Source organism: Myodes glareolus, chromosome 3 (assembly GCF_982192425.1).
Source record: "Myodes glareolus chromosome 3, mMyoGla1.1, whole genome shotgun sequence".
Classification (NCBI taxonomy): domain Eukaryota; kingdom Metazoa; phylum Chordata; class Mammalia; order Rodentia; family Cricetidae; genus Myodes; species Myodes glareolus.
This window is the reverse complement of record NC_142028.1, coordinates 23,528,813-23,543,903: the sequence shown is the minus strand read 5'-3', so window position 1 is coordinate 23,543,903 and position 15,091 is coordinate 23,528,813. Positions and strand designations below refer to the sequence as shown.

At 42.2% G+C, this 15,091-nt stretch overlaps 1 protein-coding gene across 1 annotated transcript; it reads right to left on the bottom strand.

The window, feature by feature from the left end:
• Positions 1 to 279: 279 nt before the first annotated feature.
• LOC148122601 (killer cell lectin-like receptor subfamily B member 1B allele C) lies at positions 280 to 15,091 on the bottom strand. Its single transcript, XM_087904152.1, has 6 exons — positions 14,917 to 15,091; positions 9,195 to 9,293; positions 8,312 to 8,413; positions 6,927 to 7,081; positions 6,473 to 6,588; positions 280 to 1,410 (listed from the first exon to the last, which is right to left on the bottom strand). The coding sequence occupies exons 1-6, from the start codon at positions 14,999 to 15,001 to the stop codon at positions 1,287 to 1,289; spliced, it is 681 nt and encodes a 226-aa protein (XP_087760278.1). The 5' UTR covers positions 15,002 to 15,091; the 3' UTR covers positions 280 to 1,286.

The window sequence follows — 15,091 nt, the reverse complement described above, 5'->3', positions numbered from 1 at the left end:
TTCTGGCTTGCTCGGTTTGCCTTCTTATACTGTGCAGGATCACCTTCTCAGAGAGCTGACATCATCACCTACAGTGGGGGCCCTGTCATATCAAACATTAATTAAGAAAATGCCAGACAGGCTAGCGTACACTCCAGTTTTATGGAGGTGTTTTCTTAGCTGAGTTTCACTCCTCGCAGATGAGCCTGGCTTGTGTCAGGTTGGTAAAAGGTTAACTAACACACCGGGTAAAGATTTCTCCTCTCATTTTGTCTTTCCACAGAGAGAAGTCAGCTAAGACACAGTTTAAGCTCAAGTTTATTTAGCAAAGCGAAGGAGCTCAAAGCAATAACAAACTCAAGAACAATATCAAAGCAGGCTAGACAGAAGGTGGGTGGCATCCCACTGGGCTCTACATGGTGGAGGTTTTAAAGTTTTGATGGTTCCCTCTCTCTTATACCAATATCAAGTTCCTCCCTTTGGGAGCCAGCTTCATTTATCTTACTCTGCTGAAATTGTTCCAGGGCCAAGATGTCTGCACAATTATCCCTTGCCTGTTCATCAGCATACTCATTGGTGGCATCTATGGCCATTGGAAAGTCCCCTGGTGCCTTAGTTTCTTACATGGCAGGAGGAGCCCAGCTGCAGCTTCAAAGGTCTCTGTCCACAAAGGAGCACTGCAGCATCAGGAGACACAGCAACCAAGACACAGCCGTAGCCCCTTTGATTGCCTCCCTGGTAAGGAAGAAGCTCATCTCTGCCAGTTCTGGAGCTGTGAAACCCAACACCAAGATGCCAGCATTGGCCCAGGGTGTGCCAGTGCATCATGTCCCGGTGGGGATGTCACATGACCAGAGCTCAGTTTACCTGGGCTTTTGTAGGTACCATTCAAACCACTGTCAGGCCTTTCCCCAAATCCCTTAACCATGGCTTCTAGGGTCAATCAGGAGCAAAGGCTTTAGTCAGTATGTGCTGGCTTGACGCAAGGGGATGGAGAGAAGAGGACTCTTCAACCAGTTTTCCGCAGACTATCTCAGGAACAGAGACCAGCGAAGGTCACACAGACTCCAGGGTTAGAATCCAGTGCCCCTCAGCTTGCCTGGGCTTCTTTACACAGAACACTTCTCTTAGAAGGTCACATCAGCATCTTGTCCCCTTTACAGAATAAAGAAACAGGACAGGGGCATCTGGAAGAATCACATGGTTTGCTGTCCACTGGGAGGACCGACAGGCTAGACAGAGTGCAGAGATCTGTGTGGTAAAGTAATCGAGACGGGATTGGCAGTCAGGAGTCCTTACACCTGGTTTCAGAGACGTTTTGGTTCCTTCTGGCAGATCCACTTGTTGTCTGAATCACAGGCCTCAGAAACCACGCTGTCCTTTGAGACAGTGACACAGCTGTTTCTTTTAGCATGGCCCACGATGTTCAGTCTGAGGAGGAAGAGAACAGCCACTCTTAGTGTTTAGGATTTTCTCATAGTTATTTTGATTTGGCCATGTTTTCCTCTGGACTTGTAAGGACTGTAGACTAATCATAGTCATACTAGTTCATAGTCATAGTAAACCTAGAGTAACATTTAAGATACAGATTTGTGTGAACAACTCTCCAGAATAATTTTCACTTTTACTTACTACTGGAGAAGAATTCACGCAGCAAAATAATAATAATAGTAACATTCATATAATATAAAAAGGAGAAGGTTTAGAATCACAAATGAATCTTATTCTACTGCTAACATCTCATGCAAGGAAAAAAGCTGCCTCAATTTGCTGAGCTTCCGTCTCCTAAATATATAGGCTATAACCAGCCAATGCGTGGGGAAGGAGCTCATGTATACATGAAAATGTGACAACAGATAAACACAGCGGGTGCTTAGTGGCTCTACAGACTCTCAGCATCCACAGAGGAAAGAGGCTAAGGCTGTGTGACGGTCGTGGTACCTTTATTCCCTGGGAGTATTTGATTTAGTACTCATACATGACTCCCGTGGCTCCCATGGTACACTGCAGGTGTGAACCATACAATAATTCAAACACAGCACAGGTGAAATTAGGGTTAACTGTAAGGACGAGATGAGTTCAAAATGCACTGACTTATGGTAAACAGAAGGGGGGTTGTGACAGAAGGTGGGCGGGACTTCCTCCCAGCTGCTCTCTTTCCTTTGGTCATTTCTTCAGGAGCCCTTTGGGTCTGAGAGAGAAATCGCTCTCACCCAGCTGCCTGGATGCTAGTCATACCATAGACTCCCTCCACTGTAAAGGTTCCTTTGTCTTATTTCTTCCATGCTTCGGGGTTTTATTCAGTTTTAAAGATGATTTGCTTAGGACTGATCTGTTCAAAATGCCTTTGAGGCTTCCTAGGCCTTCACCTACCAGGCCTTCGGAGACCTCTAACATTATTTATTAATCCCTCAAATAATCATGCAGGGAAAATGGTTACTTTTTCCTTATCTGAAAACCAGGGTTGAAGGTAAAACAAAAGCAGGGCTTAACCAATGTTCTTTCTGCCGTAGCTCAGCAGGCTCCGGGCTTACCTGATGGCTGTCATATAATCAAAGCATCATTTTACACTCAGGGTAAAAATGAGAGATGAACTGAGCTTAATCCATACTCTTCATGTGTCTTACAATTTTATTATCACTATGAATCACAATAAAATAAGCACGTGACGTCACATACATGCACATGCGCATGCACAGAACACACACAGAAAAGTGTTATGTAGGCTTCTGGGTAAGAAGAGTCATCAATGTCCAACTTGTGGATCTCACAGACTACAATAACAACCTGCTTAAACCACTGGAGCAATGACGGCAAGACTATTATAGAAGTTACCAACCACCCTCTGTTCTGATTGGATTTGTGGCCCACTGGACAGGATGGAATTCATGCCTGTACTGCAAGTCTGGGCAAACCTATATGGGAACACACTGCTGTTGCATTGCTGGATGAATGTGTTGCAAATTGCCTTCCAAATACATAAGTTTTTTATTACAGATTATTGCTGCTCTCAGTCTTTAGCACAGAAACATCTTTTGCAGTAAGAAGTGACTTGACAACTGGAAGTGATCACTGAGTGCTCAGCCCTAAGTGGGACAGGGTACATCATGGAAAGGGGCAGAGAGAATGTAAGAGACAGAGGGTGAGGACAATGTCCATGAAAGTGTCTTCTGAACTTGATGTGGCTGATGCACTCATGAAGCCACTGCTGCTATGATTCCCTGCACAAGACCTGGATGAGATTGGGACTGGATGGCAAACTTTCCATCACAGGTACAAAGGGAGATCTCAGACCCCAGACTGAGGAAAAGGCAGTTAATTGCTGGATGAGGAGATGTCATTTTCTTCAATGACATAGCTATTATTCATTTGCCCATACTCCAGGGAATACCCCAGATCATATTCATTCAAACAAGCACAATTAAACTCAATGGCTCTCTCTCTCTCTCTCTCTCTCTCTCTCTTTCTCTCTCTCTCTCTCTCTCTCTCTCTCTCTCTCTCTCTCTCACACACACACACACACACACACACACACTGTTGAATAGCAATTTCCTCTGAACTGAAACATTCCATCTTGGAGAGAGACTCATTCAGATTCAGAAAGTTCTAAAGGGACGCTCCCTAAAACTCAGAAAATAAACAAATCACAAGTCTTAACAAGCTCCTGAAACTGATCAGATGCAGGAAACGTTTTACAGCCAAAGGTTATATGAACAGTAAGGACTGGTGAGAAGAGGAAGTTGTCTCACCAGTTGAATTGCCTACAAGCTGTGTAGTGAGCTTGAAGGATCCAGCTGTTACATGTTGTCACCAGTTTGGGGAAGGGTTTTCAGTGATCAGCTGCCTTTGTGTCATTTATGTTCTGTAAATATTCCCTCATTCATACTCTTACAAGTAATTCCAATGAACTCACTGGCTTGTCAAGGGGGAATTGGGTAGTTATTGTTATTTTGATCTATCATAGGTTCCCTATCTGGGGTCAGTAGACACTTATTTCCATAGAAATAGTGTCACATAACTCTCTCTCTCTCTCTCTCTCTCTCTCTCTCTCTCTCTCTCACACACACACACACACACACACACACACACACACACACACAGAGTAGGAGAGGAATTTGAGGAGTTTATTGGGAATAAAAAGAGTTTTAGTAGAAGAGATAGAAGGAAACGGTACATGAAAATGACCCAAATTCACTAAATATTTGGATGAAATTAGTAAGGAACACCTCACAAATCAAACCTTGCCTTGTATGAAAAGTATAAGTTAACATCAAATAGTTTTATTTCTTTAGAGGTACTATGTTGAAAATCATCTTCAGTGTCACAGGTTTATGCTAATTTGACACCACTTGAGCCATCTGAGAGGAGGAAATTTCAATAAGAAAGTGCCTCCATAGGATAGGGCTGCAGGCAAGCCTGTGGGACATTTTCTTAATTAGTGATTGATGTGGGAGGGCCCAGATCATTGTGGGTAGGGATTCCCCTGGGTTGGTGCTCCTGGGTTCTATAAGAAAGCAGCTGAGAAAGCCATGAGGAGCAAGGCAGTAAGCAGTAAACTTCCATGGCCTCTGCATCGGCTCCTGCTTCCAGGTTTCTGCCCTGTTTTAAGTACCTGTCCTTACTCCTTCAGTGATGAACAGTGAGGAAATAAACCCTTTCCTCAACTTGCTTTTAGCACAGCAATAGTAACTCTAAGTAAGACACTCAGAAAGCATTAGGAAAAATCAGGATAGATTTTATGGAATAGAATATGTATATTTTTGTTTTCATAACTATATTCTAGAAGAGAACACTTGTTATTAAATAATCCTCACTTTAACATCTCATTCACTGAAAAAAATTCAAAATGTGGTTCTGTATACTGTCAATATTTGCTATCTAGGTAAATTTTCTCTATTTAACAATCTCTATACTTAATATGTTATCAGTATATTGCATATAATCCTAATATGCTTCATTGTTTAAATTTCTACCTTCTTATTTTAAATGATTAAAATGAGTATCTTAAGTATTGATTTGTGCAATATGCACTAATTTACTCAAGATTTGTGTCTTAGTTAAAGCTACCATTACTGTGATGAAAAACCATGACCAAAAGTAGCTTGTGAAGAAAAGGTTTATTTCACTGATAGTTACTGAGGTTAAGTCAGAGCAGGAACTTAAGCAGGGCAGGTGCAGGACAAGAGGCAGGAGCTGATGCAGAGGCCATGGAGGGATGCTGCTTGCAGGCTTGCTCACTGTGACTTGCTCAGCCTGCTTTCTTATAGAACCCAGGACACCACCCACAATGAACTGGGCTCTACCCCTTAAATCACTAATTAGGAAAATGTCCTATAGGCTTGCCTACAGCCTGATCTTATGGAAGCAGTTTCTCAATGAATGTTCTCAGATCCATCTCTCAGATGACTGTAGCTTGTGTCAAGTTGGTATAAAATTAAACTCACTAGCACAATTACTAAAATATGATTTTCAACATCATCTCTTCTGAAAACAATCATTGAAAGCTATGTACAGAAATTTGATTGAATCCTGCTTGTTTTGCTTATGAAAAACATAAATACACTGCTGTTGGGACACGGTGCAGGAATGGACTCATGTAAGGAGAAGTCTGAGTGATTGAGGGAACACTCCAAGAAAACAGGACAAGAGTCTTGTGACTCAATTCCTTCCAAACATGGAAATGTTGTTGGAATGCATTTTCTTGCTCCTCCAGGCACAACAGAAAGGAGTGGGCTTATTTCAGATTACTTATTAGTACTTACTATTGGTAATCAATAATATTCAAGCTGTCCTCTGTGTACGTCTCTGAAAGAGCATATTTGTCATGCTTGGCTTGTCTTTGCTGTTGTGTACAGCTAAAGCCTGTGAACTTCACTCATGTGAACTGGCTCAACCCTCAGAGTATAGCTGGCCTGTTGCTCTGTACACAGCCGGCTGCTGCACAGACTTTAGTTCACCTCATTTACTGGCTCCATTCTCTCAGGTGCTACCACATCTGGAGTGGTGACATGTTGCTCCTTGTTATACCAATAATCATGAATGCTGCTAAAATAAATAGCTTAGCTATGAAGCATCAGCTCTTTCATTGCATTGGTGACTGTGCAGACAATCTCACACAACGAGAAAACAAGACACCAAAGGGCAAATAGCTAATGTGCTGCTTAAGACATTCCATGCAAAGTGTAGAAAAGGACAGAAGATAAAAGAATGAGCAATGTGTGCTGATAGGTTCTAAGCAGCCATTTTTCAAAGGAGTTAGTCTGCTTCCTGGCCTTAAAACTCCATCTCACACACACATACATGCATACATACATATATGCATACACATGACTTAATAAAAGGCTGGTATTTTTTCATACACGGAAATTTTCAGTCACTTTTGGAACCATACTTTCAGACTGTTCTGAACCTTTTTAATCTTTGGTATCAGTGTTAGAGCCCTACAGTAAGATGACCTGAATTGCATATTTAAGTGAGCTCCTCCAATACTCACACATCAGAACTTAAAGTGGAGCCGTTTATCCATCTCCAGTTCTTGTCTGGCAATGAGTAATTTAGTCCAATCCAAAATGAATTGCCTTTTTCCTTTATTGAGTCCTTTACGAATCTCTACAATCAAAGCAGAGGAGAGGACTTAACCTGAGCCTGTGTGCTGTGACTCATATTCCACAGCCTCCCGACACCTAGGTCAAGTGTCACCTGTGTCCATCCTGAGTCCTCAGCACAGTTCATTCTTCCTCCCTTGAGAAATCTGTGCCCAACATTTACAATCCTAGGACACTCACCTTACATATGCAGTTATTGGCTCACATGCCCCATTAGTCTCTCAGACTATGATCTTCCATAATGGAAAGTCTCCACTGCCTTTGCATGGAAGATCTGTTAAATCTAGATGTTGGTAGAACTTCAGAGATGTGCTAACATTTCTGTTTTATAGCAGAACTTACCAGTTCTTCTCGATCCCAAATGAGCAACAAAGTGGCTCCTTTTCTAGTGCAGTTAGATAGACCTTCCTTCCAAACACCTGTCTTTTGAGAAAACTGTATGCATTTCTCTCGGTGTTGCATCCAGTCGTTGGGGCACGCTAGCTGAACTGGACTCTCTGAAGGGAGGAGCAGACATGATAAATTTCCACCCTGTCCCTTCTGCACCCAGCCAGTTACACATAGTAGTTGCTTTGCTAACACACACTTTTACACACACAGTAACATGTGCTGGGACAAGATCACTGTTATGACACATCAAAAGAATATAAATGACACAGACTTTATTTTTGTTTCTTTTAATTAACTTTAGATGAGGTTAACTACATGAAATTTTGATTAAAAAAAAGCAAATATTCATTGTAGTGGTTTGAATAAGAATGGCCCCCATAGGCTGATATATTTAAATGCTTAGTTATCAGGGAGTGGCACTACTGAAGGAGGTGTGGCCTTGTTGGGGGAAGTGTGTCCTGTGGGTGGGCTTTGAGGTTTCAGAAGCTCAAACCAGGCCCAGTATCCTTCTCATCTTGCTGCCTGCAGATCCAGATATAGAAGTGTCAGCCACTTCTCTAGCATCATGTCTGCCTGCATGCTGCCGTGCACGCTCCCCACTCTGATGGCAATGGACTCAACCTCTGAAACTGTAAGCAAGGCCCGGATGAATGCTTTCCTTTATAAGAGTTGTCACGGTCATGGTGTCTCTGCACAGCATTAGAACACTGACTCTAAAACATTCCTCTAAAGCAAAATATTTTTTTTTTGGTTTATGTGTCTATGTGTGTATGTGTGTGTGTATATGTGTATGTATGTGTGTATTTTATATGCATGTGTGTACAAGTACATGTGCCTATGCACGTGCGGAGGCCAGATAAGAATGTAAGGTCTCTGCCTCTATCCCTCTCCACCTATTCTTTAGAAGCAGAGTCTCTTATTGAATGTGAAACTAATATTTTTTTTCTCCAAAACTGAAAGCAGGCAGATCTCAGTGCCTGTCCTGGGGTGTTCATTACATGGAGGCTGGGGCTGTGATTACAGTCTCCACGCTTGCACACAAGTGCTCCTAACCACTGAGCCATCTCTTAAGCTCCGTATTTTACTTTTTAAGTTGCTGTTCGTCTGTTAGTAACCAACTGTGCTACCAGGCTGAGGCAGCATGGTCAGGAGGCCAAGATGCTAGATTTCAGGTCACATCCTCAGTGACATTTCCAACAGCATCACTTACCAGTCACATGACTTCTGACAAGTTCTTAACCTCTATGCTTCCGTTTTCTCAAACATAAGACCCACCATGAAGTAAGCCTTGATGAAAGGTAATGCGGTATTGATTAAAATCAGGAAATCATAATTACCTGTTGCTTCTGTACTGCTTTCTGGAAAGCTCACATTGCACATTTTGCCTGTTGCTGTCGTCTTGTTCTCTTGAATGCCTTTTCCTTGTTGTGCTTTTTGTACTAGCGGTAGATAGAAAACACAGGAGGAAGGTGAAATGTACACTCTACATACAATAGAATGGATACTGTATCTATCACTTCAGGAAACGAAGTCAACTCAACAAGTTTGAGTATAGACAGGAGACAATGTATTAGCGACACGTGGACCACTTTGGAGACAGAGTGAATAGAGAACCAGAAGAGCACAGAAGAAACAGGTTCACACTGCTGTTGGTTACACCATATTTAAGGGCATTGCTGAAGTGCATACACCTCTGAACTTCGCCCCTGTGGAGTGAGGATGCTCACTCACACTCGTACCAAGCATAAGGTTGCTGACTGTCTTCTGGAGTTCTGCAGACACCTTATAAACTCATATTTAGGCATTGTGGTTTTCATTGTTATTGTTATCTTGTCACACTTGTGAGCTTTTGAAGAGTTCTAGGTGCACATGCGTCATCTCCATAGTGATTCTCCAAAACAAGAGAAATGCAACAGGGGATATTGTCCTGTAACTGCCCGCCATTGTTCTCCCAGGCTCAAGGCAGTCAGCTCATGTGAAGAAGCCAAAATACTTATGGTGGAACTAGAGGAAGATTTTATTTTGTTTTGTTTTGTTTTTCAAGGCAGGGTTTCTCTGTGTAGCCTTGGCTGTCCTGGCACTTGCTCTGTAGACCAAGCTGGCCTATGAACTCACAGAGATCCACCTGCCTTTGCCTCCAGAATGCTGGGATTAAATTTGTGTGTCACCACAGACAGGCTAGAGAGAGATTTCTAAGGTAAAAGCTTTTGTCTCACTTACCTAAGACACCGAGTCCAATCACAGTCAGGACAAGAAGGATCAACAAAACACAGCCGAGTTTCAGAGCCAACCGATGCCAGCGTGGGCACTGGCAGGTGTCTAAGAAGTTAAAGAAAACACACTTTTAGTCTAGTTGAGAGCGTTTGTAATCAATGAGGTAGTTTGATTAACATGGATAATGGGATTCACGTTGAGGGTGGGGTGCAGAAAAGACCCTTTCTTAGCCTCCTTACGATGGAATTCCACAGTTGGGTCAAATGGGTGTTAGGAAGGTCAAACTTGATTGATGGAGAAGATGTCTTGAAAATTGCTGAGTGAGTGCTTTACAAAAATAAAGTATGTGTTCTGCTATGGGAATGAGCCAGCAATTCCTCCAAGAAGGAGTATCTTCGTTTATAGGAGGCACACACACACACACACACACACACACACACACACACACACACACACACCTCAGTTTTGTGCTAAGTACCACCTTTGGTGCTGGTGATGTATAGCAATTCTATTATTGAACATGGGGTCTGCTTCACTGTTGTCTGTAATGATCTTCTCCATCTTGGAGTAAAGCTTAGGCATCTGTGTAGTTTGTTTGTTTGTTCTGGACAGAGTTTCAATATGCTGCCCTGGCTGGTCTGGAACTCTAAGCAGACCCCAGTGGCCTTGGCCACAGTGTTGTTTCCAGGATTTTAAGTACGTTATTCTCTGCTTATCTGCACAGGTCGAGCTCTCAAACTCTTAATGGAGAGCTGAGCTGTGGTTAGAAGCCATCTCTATGAATATTGCTCCACACACACAAACACAATGGAGTTTTTCTTCTTAACTCGGTGCGTGCATAAGTGTGGCTGTGACTTTCACAGCTGGTATGTACTATCAAAATCAGCTTTTGTTTTTCTTTTTTTCCTATTCCTTAAATGGAGTGTTTCCACCTTTTCATGTAGAGGAAGCAAGTGTGGCTTCTCTTTGACGCAGGAGTGTTGCCAGCGTTCAGAGAGTTCACAACTTGAGGCCACTATTCGGTAAAATGAGAGGTCTTTGAGCACAAGCCTGGGTGACTGGCAGGCTGTGTTAACCAAGGTTCTCTAGAGCCACAGAATTTACAGAAAGAACCTCTCTCACTCTCTGTTTCTCTCTCTCTCCCCCCTTTCTATCCATATATATGTATATATGAATTCACTGGGAGGACTTTCAGGTTGCAGCCCAACAATGGCTGGCTATGAATGGAGAGCTCTACTCTAGTAGCTGCTGAGTTCTGCAAGGCTGGCTGTCTCAGCTGGTCTTCTGGGATCTTGAAGAAGGAAATGAATGAATGTGCTGATGGTGGTGGGGGCAAGCAGGTGAAGCACACCCTTCCCTCACCCTTCCTTCTTCCATTGTCTTTATATGGGCTTCCAACAGAAGGTGTAGCCCAGATTAAAGGTGTGTCTTCCAGTCTCCAGGTCTGAATTAAAGGCGTAGGTCCTCCAGCCTTAAAGGCCAGATGTCTTCTTGCCTCAACATCTGGATCGCAAATGAGCCCTCCAATTCTGGATTATAGTTCACTTCAGACATAAATTGACAACCAAGAATAGCCGTGACGAAGGAGGGAAGGAAGGACTTATGCCTTGACCTAGGTGGTGCGAGAGCCCATTGTGCTCTTCAGAACAATGTCAGCTTAAGACACAGAGTTACTTCTTCCTGGAATTTTCTATTTCAACATTGGATTAATATTTATCAGCTTGTTGACTACAAATTATGAAAGTGCACCAAGTTGAAATGTCTGATAAAGGGGGTTCTGTGCTATAACACACACGTCTACAACACTGCATTGCTGAAATACAGGGTCCTGTATCTGTGTTTTTCTTGGTGACCATATCAGTTACTACACAGTAAATATCTTATGTGTATCAGGAGTTCAAATACACCAAGTTATAAATGTGTTCATAAAGTATCATGATTTGGACAGTTTATTTTGACTTTAGACAACTTTAAAAGTATGGGTGTCATATGAAACATTTTAACAATCGTTTTGGTTTATTAATGAAAATACTATGGAGAACCATTAGCTAGCTTCTATCACTCTAATTTAATTAAAATACCAGATTGCTCTTATTTGGTCTCTAGCATTTACATTGATAATAGTTTTATAAACTCTAAGAAAACTTTCCTAGTTTCCTTTTTGCTGTACTTTGTTCCCTTTTTGAGATAGGGTTTCCTGTCATCCAGGTTGACCTCTAACTCTGTGTGGTTGAGAATGGCCTTGAACTCCCAATCTTCCTGCCTCCACCTCCCAGGTTCTGGTTGGTATAATAGTTTTGAACCACATTCCTGCCTGAGTTTTGCTTATTTTTTCAAAGTACCTTTTGATTTATGATTTATATATATTTCCTGTTGGCTTTATATTTTTCTAAATATTAATGTAATTGAATCTAATCTAATGAAAATGTAATCTAAATCTTAATGTAAATGAATATATGTTTTGAGATCATGTTAAATTTTTAAAATCAGATATGATGTTATTTATTATATTGTCTTTTATTATTCATTGTATTTTCCAGAATTGTTTGTATATCCAATTCTACCTCTTCTAGATACATTTTAATTTTTCTTTACATTATCCCTGACAACTGAATAGTTTAACCCAGACTAAAGACAAGAACCAACTGTCTCTAGTATCTAGACCAGCATTGAGGCAGGACAGTTACTTAAATGAGTTAGTTCCTTTTCAAATTTTCCTCTGGAGAAACAATAAAAGAAAGGGATGGAGAGGGAGAGAAGAACAAAGGTGTTCCAGAAGAGACACAGACAGTTTAACATGTGCTTGGAGTAGTATCCGTAGACCCCACTAGCTACAGACGGAGGACAGTCACATACAGAAGGCTGCTTCTGTGTGGAAGGCACACTTCCTTTCTCCATCTTTAGTCTCTAACGAATACTCCACAGCAGCTATTCCCATGGCTCTGAAAGCATCCTCGGTACTGTCAGTAACCGACAGATTACCTGAAGCACGCAACAATATGTAAGCAAGTTACTTATAAGGACTACATTTTGTGTAAGAGACCAGCATGCATGCAGAGGTCTGGAAGTAACCTTCTGTGGACAGTGAGCAGGACTGTATGGAGAGAGGTGACGGAACTCTCATGGAAGGAAGCAGTGTGTTAGGCTTGAAGATAAGGCCAGTGGCTCACCACCGCTGCTGCGTAGATCGTGAGTGTCCTGGACAGGAGGCAGGACTATAGGCAATAATTACTCTAAATTCATGAGCATAGCATCTGGCCAGTGGTAACTGGCAATAAATATCATTTCCTTCCTTCCTTCTTTCCTTCCTTCCTTCCTTCCTTCCTTCCTTCCTTTCTTTTTTCCAAGAAGTGAGATTTTTGTTTGTTTGCTTTCGTTTTAATTATAGGTAAAAAGCCACTTAGGTGACTTTAAAAAAATCTTTATCCATTCATGACAAAATTTAAAGAGCTCCTGTCCTCAGAGTTGGGCTCCCCGGGCTCCCCGCACTATCTGGAGTACTACTTCTACTATTGGAGTTACACATAGAAGAAGCTATGTAAACACTGGCTATGCGGCAGTACCTGCTTTGGTACCCACAGAATGCTAAGTCATCTCCACTGTTCCAGGCATTTCAATAGCTTCCCCTCAACATCTGAACCTATGGAATGCCCTCAAAATCCCTTCCACTGGTCACCATTCCTCCTAGTTTGATCTCCACAGCACACCGGTCATGCATGTTCCCCACATCACAGGCCTGTTCTCCCTCTGCATTTGCCGGTGCAGCTGCCTAGAAGGCTCATCTTTCAGATACTCAGCCTTGGTCTCCAGAGACTTCCAGGACTTAAATCCAGTGTCATCTCTCAGAAAGGCCTGCCTTCATCACTCTGCTTGATGTGATGCCATCTCTAACGGCAAAAATCTTAATTTCCATTTCAATGTTTTATTGTTGGCATTCAAAATCGCACTGTCTCTGACGCAGGTGTTTATATCACTGCTTTAACCCTTCACAGTAATATAAAATCTACAGGGAGAAAGACGCTCTCCTGTCTCTTCATGGCTGTTTCCCCAGTGTCTAGAGCAATGTTTGTCTCATAGTAAGTGGTTATTTCTGAATGAATAAATAAACTCCAGAGGCATTTTTACATATTACATTTACATTTTTACATGTCCATTGAACCATCGGAACAAACCCTTGGCCATTTGACCACAAACAAAATAGGTCACTACTCACGTCTACCTTTCCGGTTCTCTTTGCTGGCAGATCTAATCATGGTGCTTCGAATTTACCATGGTGTGAGCCCTTTAGCTAAATAGGTCCCGGTGGTTTCACAGTTATTATGCTTCTGCGTCAACATTTTCTATTCGAACACTATGTTCTGTTTTTATCCTACTATTGTTTGTTTTGTTTTTCTTCAGGTTTATTCCCAGATTATTGAACTTTAAAATAATGATCTTTTTTCCTAGTCCTTTTTTTTTTCTAGATACATTTTTTTCTAGTCTTCTTGACTTGGGGGCTTTGACAGTAGAGTTTGAAAAGAGCCTCCTTATCTTTCTCCATAATCATTTTCTTACACTCGTTCTCCACTTTTGCTAGGCATGATGGGAAAACAAAGACTTGCTTTTTCTCAACAACAACAACAACCACAAAATTCCTGGTGCTGTCAGTTCCCCCTGCAGTTATCAGAACAGCAGTCCCCTCCACTGTCGGCTCACCCTATGTAAACATTATGATGAAGCTTATTTGCTGACTCGAGGACTTTCTCCTTGACTCAAACCTTTGGCAATGCACAGAATTCTAACAAGAAGCTCTGGAGTTGGAAGTCCACGTGTCACAACACACAGAGGATGTCAGATTGGAAAGCAACTGCTTTCAGACAGAAGTCAGTGGGTTCAGTTAGGCAGCAGGACGGAATAATGTGTCATCAGCATTTTACAGACTTTCTGCCTGAGCTCCTGGCCTCTTACATCTCAGCCATCTCAGGTCGTGTGCTTCATCTGACCAACCTTCCACATTTCTTTAGCTCGTATCACTAAATCCTCAGGTAGACAAGAGTGCTACTTTCAGTCACTGTTGAAGGGTTAATTCCTGACTGGCTTCGGTACCTTGTGTGGTACATCCATTTAAAACCGTTATACTTTGCAAGATAGAAACAGCCAGCTTTGAAAAAATTAAATAAAATCACACACACACACACACACACACACACACACCACCACCACCACCACCACCACCATCACCACCACCAGCAGCAGCTTTTGATTTAATTCAAGTCTTTGATTTTGACTGTGACTTTTCCCCAAGATTACCCTCCTTTCTGGGAGACAAAGACATGAGCCATTAAATCTACACTCTGCACTGTGAAGGGACACTGAGGTTGCTGTGAAGTACAGCTGGGCCACGGTGTCCACATTCTGTAGGTGAATTCGGAACTGGCAATTGATTGCATCAACATCTCTTGAAACACGACTTTGCTCATGTAAGTAAAATATTCTTTCTTCAGGATTTTCAACAAAGTCTGAATAGGGGAAGTGCTGCTCAGGTTTCCTGCTGCCTAATCGAATAAAAATGGAACATATGACCTTTCCAGAATTGTGGTTTTCTGCAGGCAGGCTGCCACACTATTTAACACTAACAGAGACATAGACCTGCTTCTCACCTTCAAAGCAGTGACTTAAACCCACACTTTTCAGAGGAAAATTTAGCTGTGGAAGATAATTCAAATGCCAGAGAAGAAAAGCTGCTTACCTCGGGGAGGAGGTGGAGGAGATGCCTGCTTAGGCTCTTGGGTCCTTGTTAGGTTTAAGTCAGCGTAGACCACTGATGCATCCATTGTAGGTGGAGGACTTGACACTGAACTTGTGGACAGGGACAGACTCCAAGGTCTGTGAGTTGAAATAAGCAAAAAAGGAAGTCCGCTGCG